At 37.3% G+C, this 19,081-nt stretch overlaps 1 protein-coding gene across 1 annotated transcript in view; it reads right to left on the bottom strand.

The window, feature by feature from the left end:
- Positions 1-19,081, bottom strand: part of STARD9 (StAR related lipid transfer domain containing 9) — a 92,356-nt gene that overhangs the window by 30,411 nt on the left and 42,864 nt on the right. The window contains exons 8-21 of the mRNA XM_058807665.1: positions 18,991-19,060; positions 16,744-16,816; positions 15,806-15,873; positions 14,736-14,833; positions 14,327-14,524; positions 13,832-13,929; positions 11,990-12,067; positions 11,213-11,287; positions 10,527-10,706; positions 6,678-6,729; positions 5,639-5,776; positions 4,723-4,805; positions 3,592-3,695; positions 1,412-1,459 (exon numbers count right to left, since the gene is read on the bottom strand). Coding sequence (XP_058663648.1) covers positions 1,412-1,459; positions 3,592-3,695; positions 4,723-4,805; positions 5,639-5,776; positions 6,678-6,729; positions 10,527-10,706; positions 11,213-11,287; positions 11,990-12,067; positions 13,832-13,929; positions 14,327-14,524; positions 14,736-14,833; positions 15,806-15,873; positions 16,744-16,816; positions 18,991-19,060 — 1,363 coding nt within the window. The remainder of the gene's footprint in view (positions 1-1,411; positions 1,460-3,591; positions 3,696-4,722; positions 4,806-5,638; positions 5,777-6,677; positions 6,730-10,526; positions 10,707-11,212; positions 11,288-11,989; positions 12,068-13,831; positions 13,930-14,326; positions 14,525-14,735; positions 14,834-15,805; positions 15,874-16,743; positions 16,817-18,990; positions 19,061-19,081) is intronic.

Here is a 19,081-nt window from a genome sequence, read left to right as displayed (position 1 = left end):
CTGTAACTGACACAGTGCATTTCTCTGTGAAACAGAATATTTGAGGTATCTTTTAAGAGATGAAAAAGTTTTCTTTAACCTTTTTGGGTTTTTTGGTAGACCATTTTGAAATTCTCAAATGAAAGCTGTTAGTGAGAAGTCAGAATATTTTACAGATGGTAGTTGGACAAGTGAACTATGCCACATTAGAATATGTTTGTTATGCTGTATCGAATTCCTTCTCCCCCTCCCAGTTTAACAATTTTGGCATTTTCAAGGAAAGGAAGTTTAAGCATGTTCCAAGCACCTAAATAATTCAGTGTACTGCTACACCACTGAACTCTAATGGAAAAACTCCTATGGGTTTTTTTCTGAAACCAGCAAGACAATAAAATCAGAGTTTTTATTTGTATGCTGTATGGCATTAAAGCAATGGCAGGAGAAAGATCTTTATTATCTACTTATTTGTGGTGATGCTGTAATATGACTGGTGCCATTCACAAGCCTTCTGTGTTTGTTGGCTGACAGCAAACACCAGAAATTTTCAGTGCCGGGGCTATTATGAGCAGGGTGTATGAACAAGCAACCAAATTAGAGTATAATGACTCACAATGCCTGAAGTTTTAATATTTGTGTGCAGTGGTAGAAAATAGTTTTTCCTCTCATTCCTCAAAATATTTAATGTACAATTAAAGGTTGAACTTTAATTGTACATTAAATATTGTAATTCATAAAAGGCAGATGAGAAAAATGTCACCATACTAACAGCATAGGAGGTAAGACTCCTATCATTAATAATCATTACTGTAATACATATATTGACATGACTGAAATAAAAAATCCAGAAGAAAGCAAAGTACCATCAGGTCCTGATGAAAAAGGTTCTTAAACCCATGGAAACTCAACAATTTCTGAATTACTTATTTTTGCAGCTGCTGTGCTCCTTTGCATGAGTGAACCACATTCTATGCCAGGAATTATTTCTCTTTTTTTACTTTTCCCTAAAGCGATTTTATTCTCACCAGAAGAGAACCCAGTTTATCCCAGCAATTTTCAAAATACTAATGAGTATTCCCAGTACCTACTATTGGCACAAAATCTAATACATTTAGGGTTCATATATGCTGGAAATTGGTGGCAACTTCAGAGTAAGCCTCACTCTATTAATGGTTTTTAAATGCATTCTACACATGCAACAAAGATGCACACCATTTGCACAAGATCTCATGTGAGTAAAGAACATAGCTGCAGAGCCTTGCCTGTAATTCAGCTTCATGTACAGATTCTTGTTCCAATATGATAAAATAGTTTGAATTAAAGCTTAAAGTGTTAGCTTCCATCCCTTCTGGGGGAAATCAGTGTAGCACAGGAGAAAGGCAAAGCTGAAGGTGCCAAAAATTTCAGCATGATTTAGACACATTAATAGTCTTACCTTGGTTCAAGAGAACATTTGTTTTCTTCACAGTTTCTACATTTTTGACTGCAAAAATAAAAATAGAAAACCATAAATATTTGGGGAAAAAAGGCAAGAAAACTTCACTGAAGCCTATTGCAGACAATGTTACTGTCATTTTCAGTAGAGGAAGATGCAGATTTCTAGCAGCTGAGAGAGCACCAAGAACTTTCAAGTGAGAGTGGGACAGAGAACAAAACACACACACAGCTTTACCTGGTCTTCTGCTTTGCTCTAAGCATCTCTTACTGACAGAGACAAGGCCCTGCATAAGGGTGGACTTCTCTACTGGTGATCAAACACACACTCCCCGTAGTCCACTTAGTCTTGTATTATGGTTTGGTCACACACACATTTAGTACTTGACATTTATTCTTATATCAATCTTAGGCTAGATGTCTCAACAATAACCCCCTCCATGAGCAAAACTTCTTGTCTGTACAGAAACAGGCTCACAGGTTACTGCAAGGCAAGGCTGAGTGGATCAATTCAGTTTACCTAATAGGCAAATAACTATTCAAAGGGACAGTAGGACCACTGGATTACTTAAGGTGAAAAATCAGCTATTATAAGACATAGTTTACAGATCAGTCCTATAAGAGATGGACATTGATAAAACCTAAGAAAATCAATACCATAACGTTTTTCATCTTTACTGAAGTAACCATCTGAAATCTATCTAGGTAAGCATGAGGGTAACTTTAAGCAATGTAATATGCTTGTAATATCCTGTTCAAGGGATTGAAAAATTGTTCAACACAAACAAGTCTTCTATCTGAACATGGTTGGGAAGAAAAAATCAATCAGAAATGTTCTGCAGTTTTGTCAGGCTAAAAAGGGAAAATCAAGGATAAATTTGTGATAAACTGTTCAAAATGCTTCTGGATTTCTTCAGTTTTTTTCTAGATTCATCAAAAAAACTTGTGACAAGAGCTTCACAACTAATGTTTTTAGCAACATAAAGAGCACCTTGTTGTGTACATTTGAAGGTCATTAGACAAACCATTAATTTTGAAATTATTTCTAATTTTTCCTAAGAAAAGAATAGCAATGATGTGTAAAATGTTCTTCAGTAAAGAAACAAAATGAAGTTATGTTTTGTATAGGCAGGTATCACTGCAGCAAATGAAAAGCAAATGCAGAGATTAGATACCTTAAAGAGAACATATAAAAACACACTATCTAAGTTGAAAAGCAAGCCACTTGATTAGAAGCATGAAGAATATTTAAAACAGAGATAACATTTTATGCTCATAAAAATGAGATTAAATACTTCCTATAGAAAGAGATAAAAGATTCCCAGTATGTTACCACACCAAAAACACTCTAGCAAGAAGTAGAACCACCAGCAGATGTGAATGAGAAGATGGCTGTTTCTTGCCTTTAACAGGTTAATTGAATGGGCGAGGCTGAGAGGAGTTAAAAAAGAAAAAGAACACAGTTTTATTTAATTTAGTAATGTTCTGTTTTCAATGTTATGAACTGAAACACAGAACATAATTCATTTTCCTGATACATATTAATCACTGTCTTCATCACACCAATTCTTTCCATTTCGTAAAATCTCTGCTACAAAAGCATACACTAAACACGGAGCATAAGCAGCTCTTCTACACTTTGAAAGCAGTATATGCCTTATTTACTGCTCAGTTAAAAAAAACAAGCAAGCAATAGCATTGGCTTTCTGAGATGAAGGGCTCAATGAGGACTTGAACTAAAGGGAATTTATGAACAAACCTTCTGATTTCCTCAACAAATTAGCAGGGAAAGTCAATAGGTAATAATTGCTTTGGCTAAATCATATCCTGAAAAGGCCATTCTGTGCATTGAAGTAATAATATTGTAAAAATTATAGATTAGCTGTAAAGCAGATGTCCAAGTGAACTGAATTAAGGCTGGCAGTCTCATCTGAGGTACTTTCTTAATTGAGCATCAATAAATGATTTTGCAGGTTTGTTGCTTGTATACCTTAATGCTCTATATTTGTCAGCGGGCCAATGTATTTTCTCTGACAATTCTTTTTGACTACTTACTTAAAAACAAGGTAGGACTTACTCTGTATACAGCTTTCTTTTGTCTGAACCAAGTCCCTTATTTCACACATCATCCCAAAAGAGAAATTGCTTGTTCAGTTGCTTTTTTCTCCGTTTTAAACTTACTTGTAGAGAGAAGAAAGGATATAGTGTGGAGAATTGATGCAACTTCCATCCAAATTGAGCCAGTCCAAAGCTCCATAACTCTTAGTGGGTGGGGTTTCACTAATCTACAGAAAGCACACCACATAGGACAGGAATTAAAAAAAAAAATCACAGCAACCCAGGAAGTTCCAAGGCATCATTAGTACTGTCATTGTTACCTATTGTATGCAAGGCTGCATAGTACCTCCCATGTGAGTTTATAATCTCACACTTTTGCTTAGTCTTTGATAATAAGCAAAATTGCTAAGTGTTTGTTACTGAGTACATCTCTTTTTGCAGCTCTATTTGAATGTGCGGCATGTTTCATTAATCAAGGAATTAAGAATGAAAACAAACAGAAGTTAAGCTCCTTATCTCGGAGTGAGTACAGAAGGATTGGAGAGTGGAAAGTAGAAAATATTAATAAATGAAAATCCATTTTAAAAGGTAGACTCTTGCCAATAGCAGTTGATAATATGGTTAATTCCTAAATGAGAAAACTTATATTTTTTAAGTTAGGTTTTTGGTTACATTTGTCAGTCATTTTAAGAATTACCTCATTTCTTAAACATTATTGAACTAGCAAACCAAATAATAACTTATAGTAATTTTTTTTCCTGAGTTTAACATACCAAGAAATATTCTGTCTATTTCTGATGTATGTAACAATTAACTGCTTCCAGAGTCAACAACACTTAAATACTTAATCCCATAAATTTTCCATTTCTTCTAGTATATTTCATTCAAGACAGTGAAATGACAAAAAAGGAAGCTAACTCAGAAAATTTTCAAATGTGGAAAGATTCTTAACTGGTCTTTTCACTGCAGCATTCTGCCGTTTTGTTTCAATCCTACTGTAGTCATGACTAGAAATAGGAAACACTAAATTATTCAAGGGATCAGCATCATCTTTTGCTAAGCACATCTGAAGGAAGTGATGGTGTCCTCCCACAAGAGGTTTAGTGTCATTACAGGCCATTAGATGGAGGAAATGAAGCAAGTGAATATGATGATGAGATGAAATATAATCTTTATCAGGCTGGCTTTTAAGAAGAAAAAAAATAGGAAAAAAAGAGGAAAAATATAGTAGAGAAAAACAGTTTTAGAACTTACTGATCTTCTTAGTCTTAAGATAGCAGCTTCTGCTGGGTGATTGAATCTAAATTTATGAGATTTGCCAAGGACAACAAGGGCCCCTGTGAAAACAACATAATTGGACATTTACAGAGACATAATTCATCAAACTACTATAGAATAGTAGGTTTAAAAAAATCTGACCAACTGCTTTCTGTAAATCACAGAACAGAGAACTATTTTTAAAATTTGTCACTATGGAATGGCAGAGTTATCAATCTGTAATGACAGCACTCAAGCAAACTAATCTTGGAGATGTCTGCAGAGTAAACATAACTGTAAATTCCCCTTTCATATTAAAAGCCAGCATGTCTTCCTGCCAAACTCATAACCAACCCACTGCTGAAAACTTGTTTTTACACTGCATCTTTAAGACTCCTTACACAATATCTTTGAGAACATTGCAAGTTCCCAGGAGCCAGACTGTTACTTTAAGAAACCTGAAAGTGTGGAAGCCTGATCCATTTAATCTGAATTCATTCATCATAGCCTATGACTTAGTGGCTACCAGCTTCCACCTCAATACACAGTGAAAAAGCTGAAGGTTGTTTCAACCATATTATATAATTGCCAAAAAACCCTTTCAGTGGCCAGCAGGCTTACAGTCAGTCTCCACTATTTTCCACAATAAAGTCTCTGACTACATGGCTTCCCTTTTCAGAAACCAACAAACTACTGTTGCCAAAAGGAGACAGAATATTGTCACCAATGTTTTAATTTTACTTCTGTGGGGTACCTAATTTATTTAGCCATGCATCAAAACTTGTGGAGCTGGCAGCAGACTGAGAGACATCTTTCTTTGATCTGCTCAAGGTCCGTAAATTGTAGATCTAAACTGCAGGGATGAGGTGACCATACTGCAGGGTTCCTTTTCCCCGGGAAGCGCAAATCTTGCCTTGTGACAGACGGCAGGACCCGGCCACCTCGCAGCCATTGACGGAGCAGCGCGCGCCGGGGCCCGGCCGCAGCGTCACGACGCCGCCCTGGTTCTCTATCAAACAGTGATTCCTTTCAATCCACTGCCCCTGCAAAACTGCAACACAGACACCATCTCACCTGGGGAAGGGCTTGGGGTGGCCCTGCTGTCCTCAGACCACCACAAACTGTTTGACACTGTGCATGCTCCACACCCCAGACAAACATACCATGTGCAGGACAAGGAGATTAAATACTGCTAGTAAATACCTAATCACAGAAAAAACTTACTAGTGAAACTCACTATTGAAACTAGCAAGATTGTTTCTTTATTTCTGGTACTGGAAAATTACATACCACTTTCTGGTCTGTGAGCTGATGTGCAAATTCGTCTGTTATGTTGAATTTTCTTAATGCCATTATGGCATTTGTTGTTTATAATTTACTAATCTTTTGGCAGAAAATAATCAAACATAACCAAGCTTAGCATAACTTAACCAAAGCTGGGAACCCGCAAATTTTCCAATTTCAGTAGAAAGTTTCGGTTCTCTATCTCAGTATCTATCTCCTGAAATTGACTGAGAAAATTAAAAGAAGAAATTAAATTAAGTAAGATATATTCTAAATAATTTGCACTTTATCTAAACTATTCTGTGCAAGTAGAGTTGAAAAGCATTTTCAATGTCTCATGATCACTTGTGCCCCTAGTTTAGAACAGAACATCTGAGAATTTGGATGTAAGATGTAGATAATTTTAAACTCTAGTGTAGCATTTCACAAGTGGGAAGAAAATTCTGAAGAGATCTCAATTTGGTCAAATCCAATGACTTTTTGGCCTCTTAAACAAAAAATAATCACATATTTTAGCAAACATCAATAATGAGTCTCTTCTACTTAACTTCTTCAATAAAGAAAGCTGACGAGAAGAAACACTACATTAGCTGTTACACGCGACAGATGTACACCTCTTGGTCTGACCTGAGCATATGACAAAGTAAATTGCAATATCATTCTCTTACCAATGTCTTGATCTTGGTCTGAGTCACTTCTTCCAATTTTGGTTGTTCCTTCCTAAAAGAAGAAAAGAACTAATTTAAAAGTTGGTTGCAGGTAAAAAATACTATATATACTACTTTAAAAAAGCTTTGGTGCATCATTTTAGCAAACACTTAAAATAAATTGCCTCTGAATGACTGCACTGTTAGAACTGAATGCTGTGTACTGGTAATATTTCAGCCCACTGTCCCCCTTAGCATTGCAATTACTCTTCATCCTGCAGCTATGTCAGCTTCTATGACTCCAGCAGATAAAGTAACCCTCAGTGGATGATGTTTGGACTGTGCTTGAGACAAGTATTTTGGATATGAATATGTATCCTGATCCTTTGCACTTTCACAGTGAGACTTGGTGTTTACAGATATGAGATCATTATTTTAATAAATACCCATGCAGAAAGAAAGAAGCTGCAAAAGGATGATTCAATTAACCAGGCTTTTCAAATTTAAAAGTAACAGAATGCCTAATTTGTAAGGGCACTTTGTCATAGATTATGAACTCTCCAATCTAACTACTAAAGAAGAACTTTTTTCTGAAATTTAAATTACATTTATGAAGTCTTCCTGGTGCTCATGGTATATGGGAAAATTTCCAAACCTGAAGATTCAGTAACTTCAAAAAAAGAACTGCCTAGAAACCAAAGCCTCCAGAACAAGAAGATTTTAACTATATTATGGGTCAGGGATGGAAGCGAGACAGTAGATTTATGGTTGCCTGCAAATACCAATAAAAAAGAGTTTGAACAATAACACAAGGGGAAAAAATGCCAAAAAAGGCAAATAATTAAATTAATTTACCATCAGTCAATTAGTTTCCATTACCAGTTCTATGTTTTTCCTTAGGATAATTTCCCAATTTTAAAGAGATACTGTATTTGGTTATGGTAAAGTGATTGGTAAATGCACTCTAAAATTACTTTAGTGGCAAGCCTTTCAGTTTTATTAAAATTAATTATGGACAGTAAACAACATGATTTTGCATTCAAATTAGAACAAATTAAATATATTCTCTGCTCCAAGTGTATCGTAAAGCTTGAATTCAAAGATCAAGCACAAAGTAGTAATTGGAAGCCTGAAGACTGGGAAAACAGAAGCTGTGCACTACTTCAAGGTGCCCCAGTCCTGGGTAATTATGGGTAAATCACAGTGGGTTTGTGCACTGGGCAGAAAGGGAATGGTTACCACAAAGCTCCTCACAGAGCTCAGCTGTCTGAACCAACCAACAGACCCCCAGGCATGAGCCCTGCTGAGACTTCATTTGCTGGAGAGGCTGAAGGCTGGGCTGTGCCTCTGCTCTGAAGCAATTACCAAGTTACAGGTCAGCTTAATGATCAGCAGACTCAAAATATCCACCTGGGTTGGCTGTAACTCCTAGAAAACTTGTGGTCCACATGGCCTTTGACCCATGTCACTCAATCAAGTGAATTAGCAACATGTATTTTATACAGAGAGAAGTAAACCAACCCCTAAAAGTTCTCTTTATCAATTATCTTCTTCACTGTCAATTATGTTCTTCTTTGGCAATGAAATAATTTTTGTAATTCCAAAAGAAACTTTTTCCAAGTTGCTGAACTAACTCTCTGGTAATTCAATTTAATTAAGAAAAGTGTATTACAGCAGTATTGGCTCAGGAAATTCACAACAGTATCCCAGTCAGTGGGGTGATTCTGGGTAAGTTTAAGTCCAACTAAAAATTACAGGTGAGACCAAGGGTACAGATATGATACAAGCAAACCAACTCAACCTGAGAAAACAAAGAAATAACCATATCCCAGGACCATGCTGATTTCATTTTTTAAATGCTATTATTGAGCTAATAATTATAATATTTATACTCTTTCTTAATATTGAGTATTCCACCTGAAAAAGGGAAAGGTGTTTCAGATGAAACAACTGCACAACCTGACCCGAGCACACCATAGTGCATCTTCACACCCCTAGAAGTGTTTTTACATTGTTACCTCTTCTGGCTGTTTCTCATCACTAGGGTTAGAATTCCTAAGGTACATTACAGAACTATAAAAAGTAAGATTGCTTTGCCCCATCACTTCTGGAACACTCCAACTTTTAGAAAAGGTTATGAAGTACATCTTTTACTGAAACAATAAACAAACGGCATATTTTTAGGCTATGCAAAAAAGGTCAGCTAAATCACAGGAAAACATACATCCTTTATTAATGGAAGCCAGAAATTAGGCATAGGCACAGCATCAGTTAGTGCAATTAATGCTATGAAATATCAGGGGAGTAAAAGAGTAACACAATATTTATTTTGCATGATCTGGAAAATGCTGCTGTGACCCCTCTCTAGAAGTACAATGTAAAGAGTTGTTAGATGGTGAAGACTTAGTTTGTAAGGAACCGCTAACATTTTACCTTCTTGCTGTTCAGATGAAGGTAATAGACACCAGAGACTAAAAGGTGTAAAGCACAAAGAAAAGAAAAGGCAGCATCTAGAAGCAAAGAAAGAAGGGACAAAGATATGTTAGTGTGACAGAGTCATGAATGACTTCAGAAGGTGATCCTTCAAACCATGTTATGCCATTAAAATGAATGTATTTAAATTAGGTGTTATCAAAATTAGTGTGGGAAAGTATTTCCTCTTTCCCCAATGGCACATAATAGGAAAAATATTTAAGTAGTAGCAGTTGCTTTCAATAAATATTTATTGCTAATGTAGGGTTGAGTAGTTGAAGTTGCATGTTGATCAGCACTGGACAAAAATACTTGGTCCCTAATAATTACCTAGTGCAATTTCTTTGTGTTGGCATGAGAAAAATTAGTTAAGTTTCTCTTTCAACATGATAGAAGAACAACAAGATTTCTGTTTTAACTATTTGCTATCATTTATAAGAGGAATAAAAAAGTCCTGTGTCCTTAAATTGTTAATTACCATAAAATCTAGATAAAGATTTTTTTATTAGTAGACAGATACATGATTTTAAACTGTATTTTACATATGTTTTGACAATGAGTGCGTGCCTGTAAGAGTACTCATCCAACACGCCTTTCACATTAAGCAGCATCAATATTTCATTAATTTCCATTCATTTAAACAACATTAAAAATGTTGAAGTCTGGCTGATAGCACTGGCCGTATCAAAAACCAAAAAATCCCTAAAACCATCAGAGCCAGCCATACATATCTTATGCCATAATGTTCAATAACGTACATACAATGGTATAAAAGTATCTTAGCAAAAAACTTGCCTTAAATTAGCAGCTACAAAACACAACAGTATCTATGAGGCCAGGATTTCTACATGATCTTCAAAAATAGCCACTCCAGCAGTATCACAAGTAATTAACCTTCATGCTACATGTCTGGTATCTACCTGGCAGATCGCTCATAGGGTTAAAAGCAACATATAGTCATTGCCAAAGTGAGCTTTTGTTTCTTAAACCTTACTTTTATCTATACATATACAAATATTCCAGTCTTAAGTGTACAAATGCATAATAAAATTTGGACCAGTGTGTCTGGAATACTTTAAGCATCATCCTTTATGTTTCCACATATACAGAGACATAACTGCCCTCATGCTTTGTGGACTAATTTAAATATTTTGCTTTGCTTGTAATATAATTCAGATACTTTGCACATGCATTCATAAGGGGTCAAATTATATTCATATATGAATTCTTCTCAATTTCCAATTATTTTCTGCTTTTCTCCTCCATTATGTCTTGTGATCTGCAACCTTCATATTTTGATAGCTGTTGTTGTAATGTCACCCACACCACTCCCCATTTCCAAAGAAAACAAATATTTTCAAATTAAAGGGCAAAATAAGACAAGTGACCATATCTCACCCTGAGATGGTATAGCACCACTCCTGTGCTGAGGATATCATCATCCATGGCCATTAGATGAGGTAAATTAGAATCTATTGTTACTCCAGCTTTTTCTTTGTTGATGTCCACACTGTATTCCTCCATGATGGCTTTTCTGTCTGTCCACTTACTTGTCCAGTCTTTGGTCAATTGCTCAATCTTAAAGAATAGAAGAGAGAACTGTTTCATTACTAAGCAGGCTAATTTTTCTTTTTTGATTATGCTAACAAATTATTTTGCCTGTCTTTGGGCAAAACCTAAAGTCTGCAAAACCTTTCCAGGTTAGCAGTGATCAAATCCTCTCAGTAATTTTGGTAAGTGTACAATAATTTCATTTGACTACATTGGAATTTATGTTAGAAGGGAAAGACTGTGTATAATGGATTGCTGTGATATATTGAGACAGCTTTCAAACAAGAGGCAGATTGTGTGGGCTTAGTGATGCACAATGGACTGTGTCCCATTAAGGACATGAGACTTTTGTCACAAACTGGTGGAGCACACTCAATATGAATGAAGGACAGCAGTTTCCTGCATCTGCAGAGCAAAAAGGAAAGGATTAAGACAAAACAGTTTTCACTGTAGTTTCACAACTACAGCAATGCTATCCCCCATGCCTAGAGAGAGAGGTAGTTACAGCACCAAGTAAATGAAATCATACACACCTTCATTTCATTCTGAAGGACCAGCTCTGTCAGATTGCCATCCTTGTCATCACTCCAAGAGGGACTGGAATTTCTCTGTACAAACAACAGCCACCAAGATCTGCAGGTTAGTTTTCTTATGCTCAGCTGGCAGGCATGTTCTTTCACTCTCCAGCATTTCAAGGAGATGAAGTCAAGAGAAGGAAAGACAAAACACATGCATCTAGCCTACATCTCCCTAGCTATTGCATGCAATTTTTGGGTGTAAAGAACTGGTAGAAAAGCATTAACTGACAGATAGTTCTGTGTAAATACATTCTGAAGTGTAAGTTCTGTCTCTCCCAGCAAAACATTCTCTCCATGGCTTGGAAAACCAAATCAGTATTATTATTCCAACAGGGAAAAACACCAGGGATGTCAGCTGTATTGTGAGGGCTCCCAGATGTTCACAACTCCTTTGTGAGGAGACAGCATGCAGGAAGTGTTAAACATCAATTAATCTCTTGAAGCTTCCATACCCTTAAAAATAAAATATCCTATTTTATGGTATTTCTGGACAGGTAAACAATCCAACTCTATGAAAGACAGGCAAGGAAATCCTTTTGAATCATTACATGACTACTTATAATTCAGGTTCATCAGTACAGTGACAGAAAGAGGAGAAATTACAGAAAAGCAGTTAACCTTATAATAATTACAAAATCACCCAGAGAACAGTTTGGAAAGATAAACAGGTGAGATGAAAGTAAACTACCTAAAGTAACACAAAAGTTCCAGTAGAGAAATGTTGCTACATACCAGTTCAAAGCTCATCAGCATAGTTTTCAACCTATCAATTTCTTCTCTCAGTTCTCTGATCAGTTTCACATTTGCATCCTGAAACATTGAGACACAGACTGTTGGAAAAATCAGTCTCAAACTGTAGTATGAGAAGTCAATGTGGAGATTTTCCAACAGCCAAGAAGAGAGAGAAAAGGCAAACACAGCAGTAGCCCTTGCTTCACTCTGCCAGGCCCTTGAATGTACTGCCTAGGGACAGCTGGCTCTCTGACCTATTCTCTTTCACCATAAAATTTTTTCCATTTCTCTTCTGAACACAGACCTACCATAGCATTTGTTCCCATCATGACCAGAGGGATATATCACTGCTTCTAAGGATTTACCTTCAAAATAGCTACATTACATCAGAAAGATGCTGTAACTTAAAGCTGGTACATAAAATCCGATTGGAGGAGACAAAGCCAGAGTGTCATCCAGGAGGGTATTAAAAGCCTTTACATACACACATAAAGATACATATATAAAGCTGATACATAAAGAATTTCCTATCTGCTTGGTGTCAGGCATTTATCTCACTTTCAGAGATTCAGAGATTCAGTGTTTCTGTACTGGCAGTTTCTGGAAAACAGCTTTTACAGACATTTCAGACAAACTCTTGAGTGAAGAATCAGCTTTCTCTGGGCTGCCAGGTCAATTTGCAGTGAGGGGAAGAAGACTGAAGGGCTGGGGTCAAGGGTCTACCATGGGCTGTGCAGGAGAGTGATGGGTACACAAGCTGGGAGGCTGAGGGGCTGTGTGTGACTTACCCAGGAGTGTTTATGTGACTTTAGCCTGTCACAGAGCTGAGAAATGCTGCTGGCAAAACCAAGCACACAATTGCTGCTACTATTGATGTCTGAAAACAGCTTAAAGGCACTGCTAATCAAAATGCAAATTAAATTTGGGAAATCTAGGATTAGAAGGGTTTCCTTCTGCCCAAATTTAACATAGTATTGTTAGGAAAGCAAATAGTGAAGTACAACTCTAAGATTCTATCCTTACATCTACAATATAAAACCTTGATACACTCATGTCAAATCACAAAAGAGCTACTCACTACTAAAGCTGTAGAGTCAATGGATTAAATATTAGGAAATGGCTGGAATCAAGACTATTTTTGAAACCTAAATTCACTGAATATTCCTTAAATGGATGCACTATAATTCAGTCCTTAAGTCATGCAATCATGTGTAAAGGGGGCCTCCTGCAGAATTTCAGGTCAAGAATGGTCAGTTACAGAACAGCAATTCTTGAGTTTTATATTTCTAGCATATGTGATTGTAGATCTGGATCAGTATGTGCTGCTTGAATTTTGCTGTAAAGACAGAATTATGCACTTCTCTGTGAATTATTTTTAATGCTGGTTCTTATGAATATAGTATCTAAAACATCCAATCTGTTCTAACACTATGTCTTTGATTGAGAGTTTATGTTTTTCACATTTGATAAATGTGGACTGAATGTAAGGATGGGAAATGAGAAAAAAGCACAACTGAAAATTTGCCTTAAGCATCTGAACATCTAGGATTGAACCAGAATGGGATAGTAGGGGCAGCAATAGAATTCAGGCCTCCAATGCAGCACCTGACTCTCTCCTTAATACTCTGCCATCTTTTAACTTGTGCAGCCTGTGAAGGACCTCTACACAAACAAATCAATCTGTCATAAAGTCAGAGCTCATTCCTAGAACAGGCAATGAATGAAGCTCGGATTCTGTGGCCAAAATTATTCCCATGTATTGAAGGCGTTCATTATTTTGTGTACTGAGAGGAAGACAAATTGTGACTGCAGAGGCTACTTGGGCAGAACTCAAGGCCTCACCTCATTTACTCTGGGCTTGTTAATAATATTTTTGGCATTTGCAGCATATCTCAAGGTACTCATGGTCTCGTTGTAGCTGGAGCTGGCAGGTGAGATAGCTAGAAAGAAAACAAATTACACAATTTTAAAAAATATTCAGCTTAACCCACCATTTTTCAAAAAGGTTTTTTTTTTAATCTTGCTCCTTTAAAGGATTTAAAAAAATAACTCTAGGATTATTTCATTCAGCTCACAGAGAATGTCTTCTCCAGACTGTAATTATAACAGAATGAATCACCTAAAATTGAAGCTATCACCTTGGTAAGACTCTTAAACATAATTTCATGCACAATCAGCATGCATTTTCATTTCCTTGAGTATTCTGTGAAGTATTTATGAAAATCTTTACAAGGACAGACTCTAAGTGTTAGAGCTGTCTTCTCACTGCAGTAGAGGTTCTTATTAAAGGCATAATGTGTTGCCAAATGTTAAACAGTTCATAGGAACCAAACTCACTGGCAATCATAATGGTCTTGGAGTTGCCCCCCAGGCTGTCCTTCAGCAGCCAGGTGAGGATGGAGTCGCGGTAGGGGATGTAAGCCGGCCGTCTGCTCCCGCTGCCGCCCGAGGGAGGGCTCTCCACATGGCTGCTCTCCCCTTCACTGGTGAGGGTGTTAATGCTCTGGCAGCTGCTGAACACCTGAGAATTTTGTGCTGAGGGAGAAGTACCACAGAGCTCAGGAAAGGAGTTATTTTCTTCTGTCATGGCTACTTAATTTTCTTAAGATGCCATTACAGTTTATAACACACAGCTGTTCTGTTGAGCTTTTTGATGTAAATGCAAATAACAATTACACTCAACACACAGCGAGTGAGTTGTATGCTTTTATTGCTACACTTCAATATAAAGAACTAATGTGCTTACCTAAAGTGGATATGACAATTCCAAGTGTAACTAATGACTTGTTAATATTGGCACCTTCGGTAATTCTGTCTTTACAGTAACTGGGATCAGCTCTTTCGCTGTAGCAAGCAAGTGTGAAAAAGACAATTGAAAATAAACAAAAATGCTTAATTATTAATACACAGTCAATATGAAAACATTATGTATTTTCAAGCAATACAAGAAAACAAATTATGAGCTTTGCAATTAAAAAAACCCATATTCTTAAAATATTTCGTATTGCCCTCTATTTCAGAAAATTCAAACAAGCATGAACAAAGGCTGTTGGTGCAATGTACTGTTAAAGACTCACCAAAACATAAACTCAAGGCTGAACTGGGCAACCCAATCAGAGTGTTTCTGAATTTAAAAGAACAACATACATTTCACATCTCCACAACGGTAGCCTGGCTCAGTACAAAAGTCTGTATATTCCCTCAATGCCACTTTCTCTGACCGTACGCGCATGGTAATTTATGTTCTTGAGAAAACAAAAGTCCTTTTCTCTAACTGTTCTATAATTCTTCAGCACAACTTCCATCTTTCTGTTTTCTGTCACATCCAGCACAACCACATGTACCTCACAAAAACGCACAAGATCAGAGGCTTAGGAACTTTAGGAGTATAAACAACATAGACAGTGAGATATAACTATTTTCTCCTGCCCATGCTGGGCAGTGCTAGGCAGTCATGAGGAACGCATTCCTTTTTGCCCCTCTCTTTTCAAGGACAGATTTAGTAATTCCAACAACACTTACTGGAAAAGCAACTTAATAAGAATATAGAGCTGAATGGAATTACCTTAAATATTTGCAAAAACACACTATTGGTTTTGAGAACCCAGGAATTCTCTTCCCCAGTGAAAACCAATATCCAATACAGAAGAACTATTGACAAAGACAACATTAGCTTAATATTCCCTGTTACTTTATAAGAAAGTCAGGCTTTCTGTTAGTTCAATGAAATTTTAAAATATTAAACTTCATCTTTTAAGACAATATTGCCAGCATCTTCAGAGAAAATTACCTCTCTGCCCTTCAGTATATTATTACCTGCCTGCAAGATCCACTAAGTTGATCTTGCTTGCAATTTCAGAGGGAAGATTGTTCTCCAATATAGCCTGGAAAAAAAAAAATCAATAAGGAAGATTATTCCCCTTAATTAATTAATGAAAATAAAATTGATGTGCTCTTTTGTTTAAAGCTGAGTTGTACATATGACTGTCTCTCTGCCTTTGTTTGTGACCTTAACCCTCAGACTATGTTCAAACCACTAACTCAACAGCTTTCTCACCCCAGAGAGAAACTACCCTCTCATGCCAATTTCCTCTCAAAAAACCTTTACTGCCTAGAGACTGTAAAAGGCTTTCTTGTAGACCTTGCAGAGTTATTTTCCACTAATGTATTCCAAAGGTCTTTTGTGAAACTAAGGAAAAATACCCCAAAATGTTCTGTGATTACAGGATGTTAAGAGTGTGAGATAGAAAAGGTCTATTGGATCACTGAACGACTTCCCTGCCAGGGCAGGATGTAATTCCTCCAGAGAAAGGCTGCATTGTCTCAGGAGAGTACTGGATGCCAAATGCTAAAAAGATGAGCACATCTAAAAAGCTGGACAAATACAAAATTTTGTTATAAACTAATGATGTACTTCAATTAAGAATCCTAAACAAGCGTGATAAAACATAACCTCAAACATATTCACATGTAATTTTCACATCATCTGAGGGGTTGTTGCATTTCAAAGGGCAGATTGAAACTGAAAACATTTCTTTTAAAAGTGAGGTTTTGGCATCACTTCTGAGTATAAGCTTGCACAAAGGAACAGAATGCTTCAACAAACACTCAACACATCTGCAGTGTGATCCAAAGGAAATAAGTAACAGCTTCCACCATTACTACAAACAGCACAAAACAGTGACAAGTAAACAATGCACAACACAGTGAGCAATGCTTTTGGAAGTGAGGAAGTTGGGTTATTTTTAGCTAACCTGAGTGTAGTGGATGGTGAAGATAGCATGGGATCTGCTGCTGGCATTGTGAATATGTGTAGCTGCTGTGATTCTAGAAAGAAGAACAAACCATTCAATTACAAATGGTTACTTCCCTGTATTGGGGGAAATCAAAATCAACAAATACAGCAGATAAATGAAAAAATGTGAAACTTGGAGAATATGGCAGGCTGCATTCTTGGATCTGATCCCTGAGCATTTGGCAGAGAACATGGAAAGGTGTAAAGCGAGGACCAATTAGAGGTGGGTTTTTTTTCCACCAGCAGCATTCTGAGGAGATATCTTAAAGCAGCCTCACAGCACAGATGGAAGGTGTGGCATAAGCAGGGAGCACAGCAGAGAAGTACAGCCAGCAACAACATCAAACAGCTCATCCCCAATGCAAGAGTGCACAAGCCAGCACACCTTCTCCATTTGTCTCCATTTTTATCCCTTGGCATTTCCAAAGGGTTCAAAAATCTTCCTAGACAACTTCTGGGGTTCCTTTACTCAGGTATAGCTCTTTTACACTGCCAGAGGAGCCCAATGAGACTAAGCAGTCCACCCATGTGAGTGCTAAATGAGTACTGTAATTCCCTGTGCGGCACTTGGTGACTCCGACATGGACAGATGGCTCTTGTGATCTGACCCAGGGCACTCTGGCAAGCAGGAACTGCTCACAGAAGGAGCAGTAGAATTCTCTCACTGCCTCTGTAGTGCAAACTTTTGGAAATTCTACTTTCTTTATTGTTGTTTTAAGTAGGAAAACCCGAAGAAATTAGCATTTTGTCCAGGGCTTGCCTTTGAGTATCAGCTTGCCTCGAGTATCAGCTATAGGTGCAGCCTTTATCATCAGTTTTGCTGAGCCTGCCCTCCACGACAGCGGGTAACTTTAGCAGGGCAGAAAAGGACTGTGGTACCATGCTTTTGCTACCAGCAGAGAGCAGTTGCACCAGAGAGCAGAGAACTGCAGCTGTGTGTGTGCTGCTGAGTGCCCAGGGCACCAGGGCAAAGCCAGGACTCTCCTCCCTGTTGTTCTCTGCTTCCTCCACCTCCTCCACAGTCCTGAGTGGCCGCTGCCAAAAGCTAAGGGCAGCTGAGCACAACGTGATTATAAGCAAGCCAAAGCAGGAGAACATGAACTGGGCTCCAGATGCTGGAGGGGGACAAACAATTAGGTAAAGGGCAGAAGACAGAAAACAGCCCTACAGTGGGCAGAGAATGTAAGGGCACAGCACCAAAGTTAATAAAGTAAAAGAGAAAAAGATGGTGCTCCAAGATTTGGAGGAGGAAGTGTTAGTACTCCTCACCTCCAACAATACACAAGGTAGTTACAGAGCAAATTCACATCTCGATTACTCACAACACATGTAACCCATGCATTCACCTGGAATTTTGTTATACTTAGTCTTTGTTTTACCATAAAGCTGCATCTATTAATTGCTTCAAGCAGAAACAGCAAAACTTATTCCTTATGTATATTCTATGGGAGTTTTTGTGATAATGCAGCTTAGTTTTTATTCACTTCCCAGCATCACTGTTATTCTAAAATGTTGACTACTCTTATGATAAGACTTAATATTAATTTTGGAACTGTGATTAGGATTTGGGCAATTCTTTCCAATGTAACTATTGTCCATTACTGCAATGGCACCTGTAAAGATATTCAAGGTTTCTTGTCAAAAAGTGTCTAACTAATGAGAGCCAAAATCATTGGCTTCACCAGTGTTCCAAACCCCACAGTTAACTGGCAGCAAACACACAATTTGGACTAAGAACTTATAGAAATAAAACAAAATAATTGTAAACATAGTAGTTTTAGAAAATAAATAAGTATGCATTATATTATCAGCATTTTTAAATCACTGAATTATACAACAAAGGGAGTTGAAAGCTATCCAGTCTAAAGTATCATGAGCAAGTGAAGGGGGAAAACAGATGTCTGTTTACAGCAAAATGTTTTCTTGGCTTGCATTTTTTGTCACTGACAGATGGTGGAATTTTGTGAGCAAGTCAGCACAGGGTCAGTGTTGAAGAAAGATCTTCATGAGTGCTTGTAGCTCTTGCTCTGGACAATATGATGATAGGTAAGGTCTCATGTGTATCTCATATCACCAGACCACCAAATGTGACATCCTGTCATCACAAAGCACTGCCAACCCAGTCGGTAAAATAAACATCGGTGAAATAAACATACAGAGAAAGAAGAGTTAAATACAGATAGAACTGGTTTGTTATGTAAAATACCTTTTAGCTATTCCTTCTTCTAGAAGTTTTACGACTTGCTTGTAGTCTGTAACTAAATGCTGAGTCAAACCTGCCAAGGATTCAAGAAGAG

Source organism: Ammospiza caudacuta, chromosome 6, assembly GCF_027887145.1.
Source record: "Ammospiza caudacuta isolate bAmmCau1 chromosome 6, bAmmCau1.pri, whole genome shotgun sequence".
In the NCBI taxonomy this organism is placed as follows: Eukaryota; Metazoa; Chordata; class Aves; order Passeriformes; family Passerellidae; genus Ammospiza; species Ammospiza caudacuta.
Note: the sequence above shows the minus strand (reverse complement) of the source record. Positions and strands in the feature narration are given on the sequence as shown.